Source organism: Acyrthosiphon pisum, chromosome A2 (assembly GCF_005508785.2).
Source record: "Acyrthosiphon pisum isolate AL4f chromosome A2, pea_aphid_22Mar2018_4r6ur, whole genome shotgun sequence".
Classification (NCBI taxonomy): Eukaryota; Metazoa; Arthropoda; class Insecta; order Hemiptera; family Aphididae; genus Acyrthosiphon; species Acyrthosiphon pisum.
In genome coordinates, this window is record NC_042495.1 from 116,509,192 (window position 1) to 116,523,717 (window position 14,526).

Below are 14,526 nucleotides of genomic sequence, written 5' to 3' on the forward strand. Positions count from 1 at the left end.
TTTGTTGTGATTGTATAATATTATTCGTGGGTACTTGAAACTTCTAAAGTATACTATTATATATCTATGATAGTACCACGGTTTTTTGTTGATGTATAACGCGTTATAAGTACCTAATAGATATTATGATATGATTAATTTGGAATTTATTATAGGTACCTATTATAGGTCAATTTTTTTTTTAATACCATAGATAAGTATATATATGTCTAATACATACTGATATACCGTCTCCGCTCAGAATCGTTTTTCTTATACAGTGATATTATATCATTGAATTCAAATTTAATACTGTCCATTATACAGTGACCCACTTCTAACCTACTGTACAGCAGAGTGACATCCACTTACCCACCTTTTTTTTATTAAGTTTCGAGAAGATTTTTGGAGGGGGGTGTGGGGGTGAGATTAGATATTTAACTGGAGAATAACAATTTTAGTTTTTTTTTTTTACTTTAAAAATATTATTCATACATAGTTGAAAGTTGAAACTACTCTTAAAGTATTTCAAATGAAACATTTTCGGCCAAAGTACTAGCAAGTAGCAACCCTGTTGTACACTTGTACCTATGTGATATAATAATATATTATGTAAGAACAATATGTGTATTGCATACATAGCAACTAGTTTTTATGGTCACATTCTCATACCAATACGTTATAAGGAATAATATAAGTGTGACTATAAAAAAGAGTACCTACTGTAGTCTGTTCCACGAGAGAATAATCAGTCCGCCGACTGATTCTCATCAGGACCGCGTATCCCCCACCAACTTATCTATGTTAATGTTGTTCTCGACGCACTAATCAAATCATTTGTGATGCGCGAAAAGTGATGATTCTCTTGTGGAATAGACTATAATTCTGCCAGTGTAATAAAAAATGTGAAAAGAAAAAAAAATTAAAAATGAATACTGTTAGGTACAGACTACATATTTTCCAAATTGAACACATTGATGGTTAATATATAACATGTCTAACAAATAATGTATAACATTATAATACATAACATCCAAATAATCACGTACTAATTTTTAAGTTGGTATCCAGTTCAAGTGTTCAATATTATTAATGTTCTTGTTACCAGCAGGGATGCCTGTTAAAAACCATTATCGGTATACAATTTATAATAAATTAATATAATCAGATATTGCACATTTACTTTGGGGTAATGCACTATAATATTAAATATTTAACGTTATATGTATGCTATTAAGTAATAACCAGTAAAATAGTAAATGTACAGCTATGTGTTGAAGTTTAAAAAAAAATGTATTTTGTATTAATTAGAACAGGAAGATTATAATTTATCATGTAGACATTTCCTATACCTAATAAAAATGGTTTATAACTAAATAAAATTGTATGTAGTTTTATTGACAGGATTAGGAATTCTGAAATGTTTAGGGACATAAAATAAAACAAAATATAATATTAACTATTTAGAATGTATTTATCAATTTGTGTATCCAGAATACCACACACATAAATGCATCAAACATTTTTAAGTAGACCACATATTTGACATTAATTATTGTTTCAAATTATTTAATTGATACGTTTGACATTTAAATGGAAAGAAAAAATTTAACTCAATTGTCCAGAATTAGCGACCTGGATCTTTTTGGTAGTTTTACCACTCTGAGTACCATAGGACTCAATTTTCTTGACAACATCCATACCATCGACAATAGCACCAAAAACAACATGTTTGGTGTCCAACCACGATGTCTTTACAGTGGTTATGAAAAATTGACTACCATTTGTGTTGGCTCCAGCATTGGCCATTGACAGGATACCTGAAATATATTTTTTTTGTTAAATAATTATTCATTGAACTAAAAATTAAATAATTTGTAATGATAATAGTACTATCGATAAAACTACAGCCAACAACTACTATAGTAATTTAAAATTAACAAAATACAGTTTAATTAATTTTTATCATAGGTACCTAATTAAATTGAATGTTTTATACTATTCTTATATTATTAAAATGTTATGCTATTTTCTTTTTTAAGGTATATCTTAAGTTCTACTCATCCCATTGACCCACATTTGCATGATTTTGTTTTTAATTGAATTGTTTGGTGTTACGATTAACTAGGTATTTTAATTTATTAGTATAAGGTCAAAGAATAAATTAAGTAGTTATTGGCATTTGGCTATATAGCTTGTAATAGCAACATTTGTTGCTACATGTAATTGGCATGGATTTTTATAGGTATTCATTCACATAAAAAATTGTTTGCACAGGTTAACTACATCTTAAAATATAAAAATAATATATTGTTACGGAAATTATATACTTGAATCGCTTAAATATAGTCTTTAAACATTTTTTTCAAACATTAAGTAGTGTGTAAATATTTGCACAGCTTACAGCTAGTAAGCTCATGATAAGATTAATATAATTAAAAGTAACTCACCAGGACCAGTGTGCTTCAGTGTAAAGTTCTCATCTTCAAATTTGTTTCCGTAGATGGATTTTCCTCCAGTGCCATTATGGTTGGTGAAGTCACCACCTTGGCACATGAAGTTGGGAATGACACGATGGAATATGCTTCCTTTATACCCAAAACCTTTTTCACCAGTACACAAAGCACGGAAATTTTCAGCTGTTTTAGGTACTACATCACTGCGGAGCTAAAAAAATAAGAAGAACAATTAATGTTGATAGTTGAACAAGCAAATTAAGACTTAAGTATTTGAGTACCATTATAATGCTATTTAATAATTATTAATTTTTTTCTTTGATATTAAATACCTAGAGCAATATTAGGTCATGATAAATGTCGTAACCATTTGGACTATATGAACAGTTTATACCAAAAAAAAATTCTGTGTCCTGGACATATATATACAATTAAAACAGTCGTAAAAAAGTGGAAACAATGGTAGGAACGGTTTTAATGGCAGCATGATTGATGATGAATTTATGAGTAAGAAAGAAGTCCTTGAAAATCTATGACAGTGGTTTCTCACCATTGAAGGTCCACGAATTTTATTTTAGTTTCTCAGAGGAGAAATCTATTAATTTATACGAGTAACTCAATATTTGGGCAACGTGTGGCACACCATCAGTTATTCGACTCTTATAGAGTAAAACACGTGATGTCGGTCGAGATCAAATGTCTCGCGACAACAGACATTCGTTCAATCATCGAAAAAAAGAACAAGGACTAAAGGAGAAGCCATTACGGACGCGTACATCTATGATGTCAGCAGACCTATCTCATATTTAACGGACGTTTTAATATATTTACAGTTGCCGAAGGGACAAAGGGGAACACCGGAGACCTATAAAATATGGCGTCATCCAGACATTATCTTAGCCGCAGGTAACCGCCGAACACACGACGGGGTACGGGAGTCACTGTTGAAATATGTTGGACACGTTCCAAACATCGGAGACAAGAATGTTCGACGAAAAAATTCCGTAGAGATCGAACGCAGAGAAAACAATTTTCCGGATTCGATACTTCCATTCATCGCCAAGGCGTCAGACGAGCGCGAAAGGGAAGCGCGCAAGAACAAGGAAAATATGAAAATGCTAACTCCGCGTGTTTTGGCGTGATAAAAATTAAATCCGGAGAAACGCATGCACTCCATGGATGAGAGCAGAAAAAATAGGTACGCGCCCTCGGCAAACGCGTTAGGGAAAGTCGGAAACGGCGACGACGAGAAAAAATTTGTGGCGTCTCCACTTACCTCAATCGTGATGCGGCCCAATGGCTCGTTGTCGGCAGCCATGTCGAAGAACACCTTCGGAAGACTCATTTTGGCGGTTGGTGGCTTCGATTTCGTAGAGTATAAAAGGAATGAAGCGAGACCTCCGGCGTACGAGTGATTCGGAGCGGAGCAGTATTGGAATTGCCGGCGGGTGAACAAGCGAAACGTGGTGGACGCCATTATGGTGCTCTCGTCCGGTTTTGGAGGTTATGCGGCCCACAGACGCTACGACGTCCAAAGAGAATGGAAACTCGTCAGCGAGTGGTGACTAGCGCGCAGTGCCGCGCACCCGCTGCGCCGCGACGTACGCGTTCGTAAATCGTCTGAATTTCAGGTTATCGTGGCGGGGTCACCGCAGTTGCGTATTTCGACTTGTTAATATTTTTAAACACTGTGTCGTCGTCGTCGCGCGTTGATTATTACGCGGGTATACTTGAAAGTTGAAATTAGTAAGTTACACCCAATACACAACAGTATTTTAATTTATTACTATATACAAATATACAATATAATACATTTTCATGTAATATTAATATTTTATAGTATTTATCCTTGATATTTATTTTATAGCGGAAGCAGATATAGCATCCCGATTGTCCGAAATTCCGAATTCACGATCAGGCGTATGTAGTAGGTACTAATTTTCTGGCTCACCGACAAGGATGAGCAGTATGAGCAGTATTTAAAAAATGTAATACATTTAAAATATAGACATTACATTAGGTTGGTGCTGGTCTGATGACGTGTGCGGTGTAAATGGCAAAGGTTTTAATAATACGGCTTTTTGATTTTAAAAAATCTCTATTAAGTGTAAGCCAGTAAATCATTGTAGGGTATAGTTGAAAAAAATTAATTCACGCAGAAACATTAGAGAAAGTTACATCTATAACACCAACTGTTAAGTCAAAGAAGAAAAAAAACTGAGCCGTTGTTTTTTACCCTTTCGTCTTTTTATTGAAAAAATATCTATTTGATTTTTTTTAAATGGTATAATTAATAATTTATTTTATATTCTTTAGAGATGGTGTATAGTGTATTTATTGTTAAAACTATATAGTACCTAATCCCGCGTAAAGCAATAATTATTTATTATTCTATATCATTTTGCTATATTTATATATAGGTACCATCACATTATATTGAAGATATTAATGTATCTATTACAAGGGTTAGGGACTTCATGCCCTAAAAAACTTTAAAATATACATGCGTTTATGAAGAAACACTAAATATGCATTTAAAAAAATTATCATTATAGTATTGAATAAAACCTTTTTATTTTAATATTTAGATAATATTTGCAAAATTGTAAATTTTAATTTATAACAATAAAAATTAGATTAATTTTCTTTTCTGTCATCTTCTAACATCGAGTTTGAGGGAATCATGCGTGTGATGTAGGTACCAATAAGTAATAATGCGAGTGATCGGCAAGGAAAACAAACACTAATTTTAAAATATTTATTTTATATAAATAAAAGCAGCCTACTAACATCTCAGATCCAGGAAATCTATATTTAAAATTAAGTTTTTTTTTACAAAACTATTAAACTTAAACCTTTATATAAAAAAAATTACAAATATGTTCTTATGAATGAAAAATGGTCTATTATGCAAAATATGCAACTAAAAATTTGAAATATATTAACTCGTGTTGCTATGAAACAAATTTCTATATTTACTTTTAATGATTATTAACAACCATGCAAATTACTAGAAGTCCTTAGATGGCTAGACTTATATATAATATATTATACATATTTTCCAACGAAACTGTAAATAATTTAGTGATTTTGAATTAATCAACTTGATAAACACAGACGTTTTGAAAATCTCTCAAATATTATACATTAATTGAATGTGTATTCGGGTATTCCGGATATTCAACGTCTTGAAAATTTGAACTTCAAAGGCTTATAAAAAAAGTATGGGCTAAATTTCAAATCTATACAGTTCTTAATTTTTGAATAAGGCATAGAAAAATAAAATCGCTGAAATTAAAAACTGAAAAACTTCAAAAGCACCAACTAGATCCAATAATTTGCTACCAGAAACATTGAACTAAAGTTGAAGATTAAAGATTTTTTTCAACTATAAATTATAATCACCTCTCTCACAAAAAAAAAATGTGGTATAATATACGTCATATAATACTAATAATAGCTATACATTTACAGTAAGCAGGGGCGTGCTCAGAAAATTTATGGGGGGGGGGGGTTCAAGTAAAATTGAAGAAGCTAGTTTTTTACCTAACAACCATTCTTGTTTTGTTTTTTAATCAACAACAAATTCAATTATTTATAGATTTAAATATTATATTGCTAATATAGAAACTATTATACTAATATACAATATACATTCAAAAATTAAAGAACAAAATCTAGTTTTCTTAATTTTTTACTCAATTCATTTAAAACTTCTTCTGCTGTTAGTAGAATTTCTTTATGAACAGCTAACATAGCTAAGCCATTAAGTCGAGTCTAAAACCCAAAAAAAATGTTAAAACAAATTTATATGAATTTGTATTTTAATATACAATAAATACCTCAGTCACTGTGTTTCGTAGATAAGATTTCAATCTTTTGAGACAAAAAAAGTTCTCTCGGGGGTGGATGTTGAAACAGGTAAAGTGCATAGAGTTTTTAATAGAAAATGTATATTGGGAAATATTTCTTTATCACACTGTCTCAACGCTTCTAAACAATTTTTTGGATATTTTACATGCTTATTAAGTTTTGTATACCATATATGTAGGTCAGCTTTAAGTTTTTAACTGTTAGCTTATTAGTATCGAGGTAAAATTCAACAAGTTCATCAAAATTCTCTGAATAAGTTCCAGAAAATAAACACTGAAAGCTTAAAAAACAAATTTATATTTTGAGTATCTATTAAAAGTATATTAAAAGTTTCGGCAACTGCGGGGCAGTGTACATATTCGAAGTTGGAAGCATTTAACGATAAAATACGAATTGGGAAATTTTATGATAATATAATTCGACAAGTACATTATAAAGACGCATTATTTGTTTTATAATAAAAAATAAAAATAATACGGTCAAGGGGGGGGGGGGTTGAACCCCATTAATTATATTAATTATACCGTTATATTTGACAAATTTGTAAACGCAATTATAAATTTATAACGGAAAACAATAAACAAAAATAATTAAATACCACAAAAAAAAACCATAACGATTAACAAAACATATAAACATTAATTTAATCATTAAACTTAAAACGTAATTAATAGAATATTAAACAGAAAATAATGCAATATGAAATAATGTAAAATCTATTTATTTAAAATATTGGTTATTAAATGCAACTTATTATTATCTTCAAACAATCTCAGTATTTATTATAGATAAATAGGTATATATATTATATATAATAATTAATAACATAATATATTACCTATATACCAACATATTTTAAATAGACCAAGAATTATATAAATACCTGGGTATATAGAATGCCAAAATTAAATATGAATAAAATAATAAATTATAATTTGCTGCTAATATTTCAAATTATGTTGGAAAAATTAATTTGTAAATTACTTTCTGGATTATTAGAAAATGTTGGGTAAGATAACGTTTTAATTATTAATAACGATAAACGCAAAAGTTGTATAACGTTTTACTTATAAATGAAGATAATCGCAAAAATTGTATATCGTTTTAATTATGTATTTGTAATTTTTATCAAATACAAGCGCTGAGAGGAAACAATTTATGTTGAAAATGTAGTCTTGAAGGTGGTAGAAATCCCGCGCAAACGCTATTTGAATTCAAACGACGTTTACCCGCCACTGCTTATGGTTCTGTGCATCGGGCGGTCTATCATGGTGCCAACCACCTGTGGCCTGTGACAACAGCGTGACCACCATAATGGGTGGCGATCGCAGGGAATTGGCAACAGGTTTGATATTATATCGCCCATTGGTCGGTTTTGTAAATACGGACAAGCAAACAAACAAGCTCGCGAGTGGCGAGTCCGTCTGACTTTTTGGTTAGTTTTTTATTTTAAATAAGCCAGTTGTAGCCACCGGCCACCGCCGTCCACAGAAAAGAGATAGGAGCCGTCCGCCACTGGCGTTCATAGACAAGTATACAAACTTTTTTTTAGTTTTTATAGTTATAACTATCACTGCTTGCGTTTAATCAATTATTCGATCGGGATCATGTGCAAGTGTGTAACCACTAACCAGTGAGTAGTGAGTCTGTACTGAGTAGTCAAGGTTTTTAGATTATTATTATTATTATGCTAAGTAGGTACTAGCACAAATTATATGAAATATATGAAATATATTCTGTGGTACTAGGTTACCAGTCAATAAATAATCGCGACATAAAATGCCTGGACGCCTAGTAGTATTTTTGTCTATGGCCTAGTGTTCAAATTCATCAGTGTTCGGAACGTTCGCCAAAAAACTGAATTCATTCATAATCACGTTCATTGATTAAAAAAGAAACTCGTTCACGCTCATGGTTTTATTCAAATAAACACATTCACGTCCTTTGAAAAAAAAAATGAGTTCATTTAAATTTTTATTTTTATGAATCGATTAAAATTAATATAAATTTATAGAAATCATAATATTATTGTTGTTATATGTTGAGCCGAGCACACAACTGCACACTGGAATTTCACGTAGATATTTGATTTTTATAAATCGTAATATAAATATAATTAGAATATTATAATTTTGGAAGCATACAGCCTCCAGATAACTGACTAAATATAACAAACGTAAGTGATGTTGCAAGTTGAGATTTTTTTTTATTTTCATCTTAGCTATGTTATTCAAAGGTCCAACAGAGCGGCCTAACCGTGCCAATAAACCTGTTGCCATGATCATTTTTGACATCGGTTTTATTGGTTTCTAGATCTCAGCATATAAATTGATTGTTGCTGGGACTTAGAAAGCAATATAACAGTTGTGCAGTTGACAATCTCAAGATGTTATGTTGTTGGGAAGTCAAACAGAGCGGCCAAAACTGTGATACCATGGCTATGCAAATTTTTGACATCGGTTTTATTGGTTTCTAGATCTCAGCATATAAATTGATTGTTGCTGGGACTTAGAAAGCAATATAACAGTTGTGCAGTTGACAGCTCAAGATGCTACGTTGTTGGGAAGTCAAGCAGAGCGGCCAAAACAGTGATACCATGGCTATGCAAATTTTTGACATCTGTTTTATTGGTTTCTAGATCTCAGCATTTAAATTGATTGTTGCTGGGATTTAGAAAGCAATATAACAGTTGTGCAGTTGACAGCTCAAGATGCTATGTTATTGGGAAGTTAACAGAGCGGCCGAAACCGTGATACCATGGCTATGCAATTTTTTGACATCGGTTTTATTGGTTTCTAGATCTCAGCATTTAAATTGATTGTTGCTGGGATTTAGAAAGCAATATAACAGTTGTGCAGTTGACAGCTCAAGATGCTATGTTATTGGGAAGTTAAACAGAGCGGCTGAAACCGTGATACCATGGCTATGCAATTTTTTGACATCGGTTTTATTGGTTTCTAGATCTCAGCATTTAAATTGATTGTTGCTGGGATTTAGAAACCAATATAACAGTTGTACAGTTGACCAGTGGCGACGTGAACTATTTTATTTTATGAGGCAAGTATAAATGCTCAACCACCACCACCTAAATTTTATCACACAGACCCGTGGGAGCTTTGCCCCACACTCCCAATTCACAATTCTACAACAATAATATACTTTGTCATGTTAATATCAGAAATATAATAAAATTACTTACGTTTGTGCCTCATAACTTATAATGTATTAATAACAATACATCTATATTTAAACGATAAACTGTCCCTCAATAAATCAGATGTTGCTGCAAAAGAATCAATGGCTAAATTATAATCTATGGTGATTACCAGGGCTAGGATTTATATGCAACAGCATGTTTTTTTTGCGACTTCTGATTATTGATTTTGTCAGTAATGTCCACGAATCACCTCATGATGAGATAAATGGTGGTATTTTTATTTTGCATGTTTTTGCATATTTTGGATAAAATGTATATTATTGCATATAATATATTGAATAAAATGAATATTATAGGATATTTTGATTATAAGAATGCAAAAAATGCATGTTTTATAGTATATTTCCCAAAACTTGGTTTTTTTTGTCAATTTTATTTTTACAGCTTCAGTTAATACAAAGCCATACTACGATCCAATCACCGATCATTCATTGTTGAAAATTTAAAAAAGTATGTAGACGTGACATGTAACACGTAGTTAGAAATTTTATTTCTAAATTATTTAATTTTATTTTATTTCTCAATTATATTATATTAAGAGTTAAGACAAACAGTAAATTACTGATGTATTTCAATAAATAAATATTTCTTTTGTAACTATATTTTTGTGTTTATCTTATAAAAATTTAAATGCATATTTTTACATATTTTGGTAAATAAAATGCATATTTTACCATTTTTTATTGCATACAAATCCTAGCCTTGGTGATTACTCTTTCACAGTTTAAAATAATCAAACTTTGCAAGCCTCTAAATGTCGACCCCAATTTACAAAATTTAAATTACCATGTTTCTTATCACAAACACATACTGACCCTACTGTCAAACTCATAATTTAGCCCAAATAGGAAATACAGTCCAGTTTAATATTAGTAAAAAACGGTAGGTGATATACCAATTATTCAATAATAATATTGTAATGTTTTTACCATGATAAAAGAACATGGTATGATGACATTTATGTGGTACGCATTCGTGTGACGTAGGCATCGCGCCGTTCAGTTACGTTATCATCAATAACCGTTATCATTAATTTTTAATAGATGTTTTCATTTATTAGTATCCAATTTTGTATTTCCGTATTAAAAATTATAATAGTAATTAGTAACGTTTATATTATAAACTTTATAACTACAGTTAACCATTAACTGTTGAGGAATATTAAGAAAATGGAGTTTGTGTTTGCGTTAATCAACAAAGTTATTAAAAATGACGGAATGAGGAGCTATAAGGAAGTAAGGAACCTGTATTAAAATTTATATTTTTTATTTTCTTGTTGCCCCAAAGAATTTGTTTGAGCCAAATAGTTCTTAGCTGTTCATCTTTTGGGAAAGAATGGATATGCACCTTGGTATCCTTTATAATCCCTTTTTTTTTGCTACCGGTTGTACAGCCATAATACACGCAAACAGGCATGACGAAGGGATAACTAATAAACTTGTAGCATTAGCACACAATAACTTATTCCGTGGTAATTAAGTTAAAAATCAAAAATATAGAAGATAATATTAAGATAATAATTTAATAGTATATTAAATGATAGCAATTTACTATTTATTTTAGATAAATGCATGATAAAAGTTCTTTTATCATGGATAAATGATGATAAATTATTTAAAATTAATACATTTTGGCGGGAATCTATTGACCAATCAAAAGAACCGCGATTTGTGTGCGCAGTCCGTCAATTATTTGGAAAAGATGTCATCATACCATGTTATTTTATCATGGTTTTTACTAGTGTTTTTATAAAAGCACTATAATAATAAAAAAAACTGATACATTTTAAATCTAGAATTGTCACAAAAAGTTAATTTATATTAGTTCTTCCAGAGGCGTATTTATGATTTTGGCGCCCCTTTTTTTCTCAGTTTTCTTTAACTCATGGTCACAAAAAACTTTCATGCCCCTCTAAATTACAATTTACCTTTTCTCTCCGTTAAAAGTGCAGGGCTTGAAACCGGTACCTATAAACCGTTATAAAACCGAAACCAAAAAAAATTGGATACCGGTATTATTATTAAAAACCAAAACCAAAAATATAATTTGAAAAACGGTATTTTTTTTTTGAAAATCTTTGTATCTTGACATTTTGGAAAGTTTACTTTATACAACAGGTGATTCGAATTTCGAACGCTCAATCCGGTGATTCAAAACAATTAATAAACTAAGAATGAACGTAAATATTCCAGGTCTTAAAACTGATTTAAGAAACCGGTATAAACAGTTTAAAAACTGAAACCAAAAACAAAATTGGAAAAAATTAGAAACCGGTATTAAATCCAAAATTGAAACCAATCTACTTAAGCTAACCTTACCAATAAACGTGCTGCTATAGCCATGACCACTTTTGACATCTGTTTCATTGGTTTCTAGACAAGCCCGGATAAGGGCGGGCGGCAGGGGGGCCATGGCAACCAACTCAAAATAATTTGCTGATTTTCGCGATTTTTATATATTTTGTCAATTTTTGAACTTTAAATGCTAATAAAAAAAAACTGTGACTAAGGATTTTTAATATTTTTCAAATGTCATTCTAACAATATAGTAGGAGCCTTGTATTAAATTTTCAAGTATTTTTACTCAACAAATAAAGTTTTATTGACATTCATAGAAAAAAAAACTAATTAAATTGGAAACTGAAATTGTCCGTAAACAGCTCAAAACAAATCAAAATATTTTGAAAATTTTATCATGTATATAAAATATAAATATAAACAACCAGTGAAAATTTCATGTATCTACAGTCATTCGTTTTAAAGTTACACCAAAAACCAAAATCGATTTTCTCGAAAACAGATTTTGCGTAAAAATTCCCGTTTTTCCTTAATTTTTCTTTTGTTTTTCACGGCACTTTTGAAAACTATTGGAAAAATTTTACTTTTGACCCCCCCAAAGTATCAACTAGATTCACTTTCCTATCAGAAAAGGTACTGATGAAGAAAATCCAAGCACTTTTACTGTCCTAAAAGGTGATGACAGTCACAAAAAAAAATGAAAAAAAAAAACACATCATTGTAAAATCAATACATTCATCGTTCCACTCAGAATCTAAAAAATACATAAAAATGTTGTAAACTTTTGAAAATATATAAACAAATGCGTCATATGTATGATTTTGATAAAAAAAGTTTGCCCATTACTTAAAAAATTAAAAAGTTAGACCCAATCTTTAAAGGCTATTTCTTTATCATTTTTGGTATACTTTTATATAACGTCAACTGGTCACTTCAACCCGGAACACATTATATACATTAATATTTTTTTTTTCGTACAAGGGCCTCATTTAAAACTTTGGCTCCTGGGCCTCAAAATGTCTTGATCCGGGCTTGTTTCTAGATCTCAGCATTTAAATTGATTGTTGCTGAGATTTAGAAATTAATATAACAGTTGTGCAGTTTATAGCTCAAGATGCTAAGTTGTTGGGAAGTCAAGCAGAATGGCCAAAACCATGACTATGCAAATTGTTGACATCGGTTTTATTGGTTTCGAGATCTCAGCATTTAAATTAATTATTGCTGGGATTTAGAAAGCATTATAAGAAGGTGTGTTAAGTTTTTTTTATTTTTTAAGATATAAATATTTTAATTTATCTATATGGCATTAGTATGAACTAAGGTCCGATAATACGTGCTGGTTTAATTTTATAATTTTAATGTTTTTTAATTCATTCAAAATTTTAATATTTGAGGGTATACTATTAATTGGAATTGTTATTAACGAAGCTGATATTCCATCATCCTTAGTGGAATGTGACACCATATTGTAACTTATCAGCTACATATTGGTCAAGTTATGCTTATTTTTACTCAATAAGTTAAAACAATTCTAATATTATGTTAAAATTGAATATTGTGTATTATATTATTACCCATTGAAAATTTAACTGTATTCAATTATATTACCTACCTAAAAGTAAACTATTAATTTCAATTATAAATCCTATTAAATATCAAAACCTAATATTTTAACAAAATTTATTTTCTTTCAAACCGTTGTTAGTTCCGAATAATTAAAATAAGATTAGGTACCTAATCAGCTTATTTAGATATTATATAATAGTTTTATTAAAATACAGTTCAAGAAGAATTCAAAATAATGTATCTAGATGACTACATGGCAAGTTAATGTTAAAATTTGTAAACACAAAATTCTTTATATTTGAAAACATCAGACATTATTCCAAAGTATTAAGTAACAATGTAAATTGAAGATGATCACATTTTTTTATCACACAAATTCTAACCACAAAGCACATAATACTTAGCTTTATTTCAATATTTAATCCTTGTCTTATATATTTATATTTATATTTTTTTTTGCTATCATTACTATCTTTTTTTTAAAATTATTTTAATAATACACAAAAACAATACCTAACACAATACAATTAAATCATATACGTAAATACTTCAGTAAACAGCAAAAATGTACTGTTATTAATCATAATTCATAATGTTACAAAACTTATATCCTAAATGTCATTAAATATATTTTGATATTTATTGTTGAACCTAACTAACCTAATAATATAAAGAATATAATTTTATAATAAAATATTTTTAGATTTTAGTAGTTTGTATGGAAATGTCTTTATTTCTCATAATGTATATGCATTAATACATTTATTTGATAATTATTAGTTATTAAAATTTTGGCTCATTATTAAATTTTAAAACTATGTGGAACAATAATTAAAAAGACCATTTTGTTGAGGTGATAAAACACTTTAGCAAGTTGTAAGGAGATTTTAAGAACGCTCTAGTCTTATCAACTCTCACAGTGAACCTGAATAATAATTATGAAAATTAAACTTCGTTAAAGACATATAAAATGAAAAATAATGAAGCAGGGCTTTGCACCCGAATTAAGGGGATTGGTGGCGGTGATTTCCTCTCTTTGTCTAACACACGCGCAACACAAGAATTTAGACGTATTTTTTGTCCAACGTACCGATTGATATAGTGAAGCGATAAAAATTCTGAAAACAGATTTGAATTT

At 30.0% G+C, this 14,526-nt stretch overlaps 1 protein-coding gene and 5 non-coding genes across 6 annotated transcripts; 5 read left to right on the forward strand and 1 right to left on the reverse strand.

The window, feature by feature from the left end:
• Window positions 1-1,427: 1,427 nt before the first annotated feature.
• Window positions 1,428-3,908, reverse strand: LOC100162386 (peptidyl-prolyl cis-trans isomerase-like). The gene is given in 3 exon segments (NM_001293404.1): window positions 1,428-1,799; window positions 2,430-2,646; window positions 3,712-3,908. Coding segments are annotated over 3 exon segments (498 nt in total). The 5' UTR covers window positions 3,781-3,908; the 3' UTR covers window positions 1,428-1,587.
• Window positions 3,909-8,609: 4,701 nt separating this feature from the next.
• Window positions 8,610-8,667, forward strand: Mir3036-2 (microRNA mir-3036-2). The gene has a single exon (NR_040204.1). It is a non-coding gene; the product is annotated as a microRNA mir-3036-2 (primary transcript).
• Window positions 8,668-8,772: 105 nt separating this feature from the next.
• On the forward strand, window positions 8,773-8,830 carry Mir3036-1 (microRNA mir-3036-1). The gene has a single exon (NR_040203.1). It is a non-coding gene; the product is annotated as a microRNA mir-3036-1 (primary transcript).
• Window positions 8,831-8,934: 104 nt separating this feature from the next.
• On the forward strand, window positions 8,935-8,992 carry Mir3036-5 (microRNA mir-3036-5). Its single transcript, NR_040207.1, has one exon. It is a non-coding gene; the product is annotated as a microRNA mir-3036-5 (primary transcript).
• A 103-nt stretch (window positions 8,993-9,095) lies between these two features.
• Mir3036-4 (microRNA mir-3036-4) lies at window positions 9,096-9,153 on the forward strand. The gene has a single exon (NR_040206.1). It is a non-coding gene; the product is annotated as a microRNA mir-3036-4 (primary transcript).
• Window positions 9,154-9,257: 104 nt separating this feature from the next.
• Mir3036-3 (microRNA mir-3036-3) lies at window positions 9,258-9,315 on the forward strand. Its single transcript, NR_040205.1, has one exon. It is a non-coding gene; the product is annotated as a microRNA mir-3036-3 (primary transcript).
• The last annotated feature ends 5,211 nt before the right edge of the window (window positions 9,316-14,526 follow it).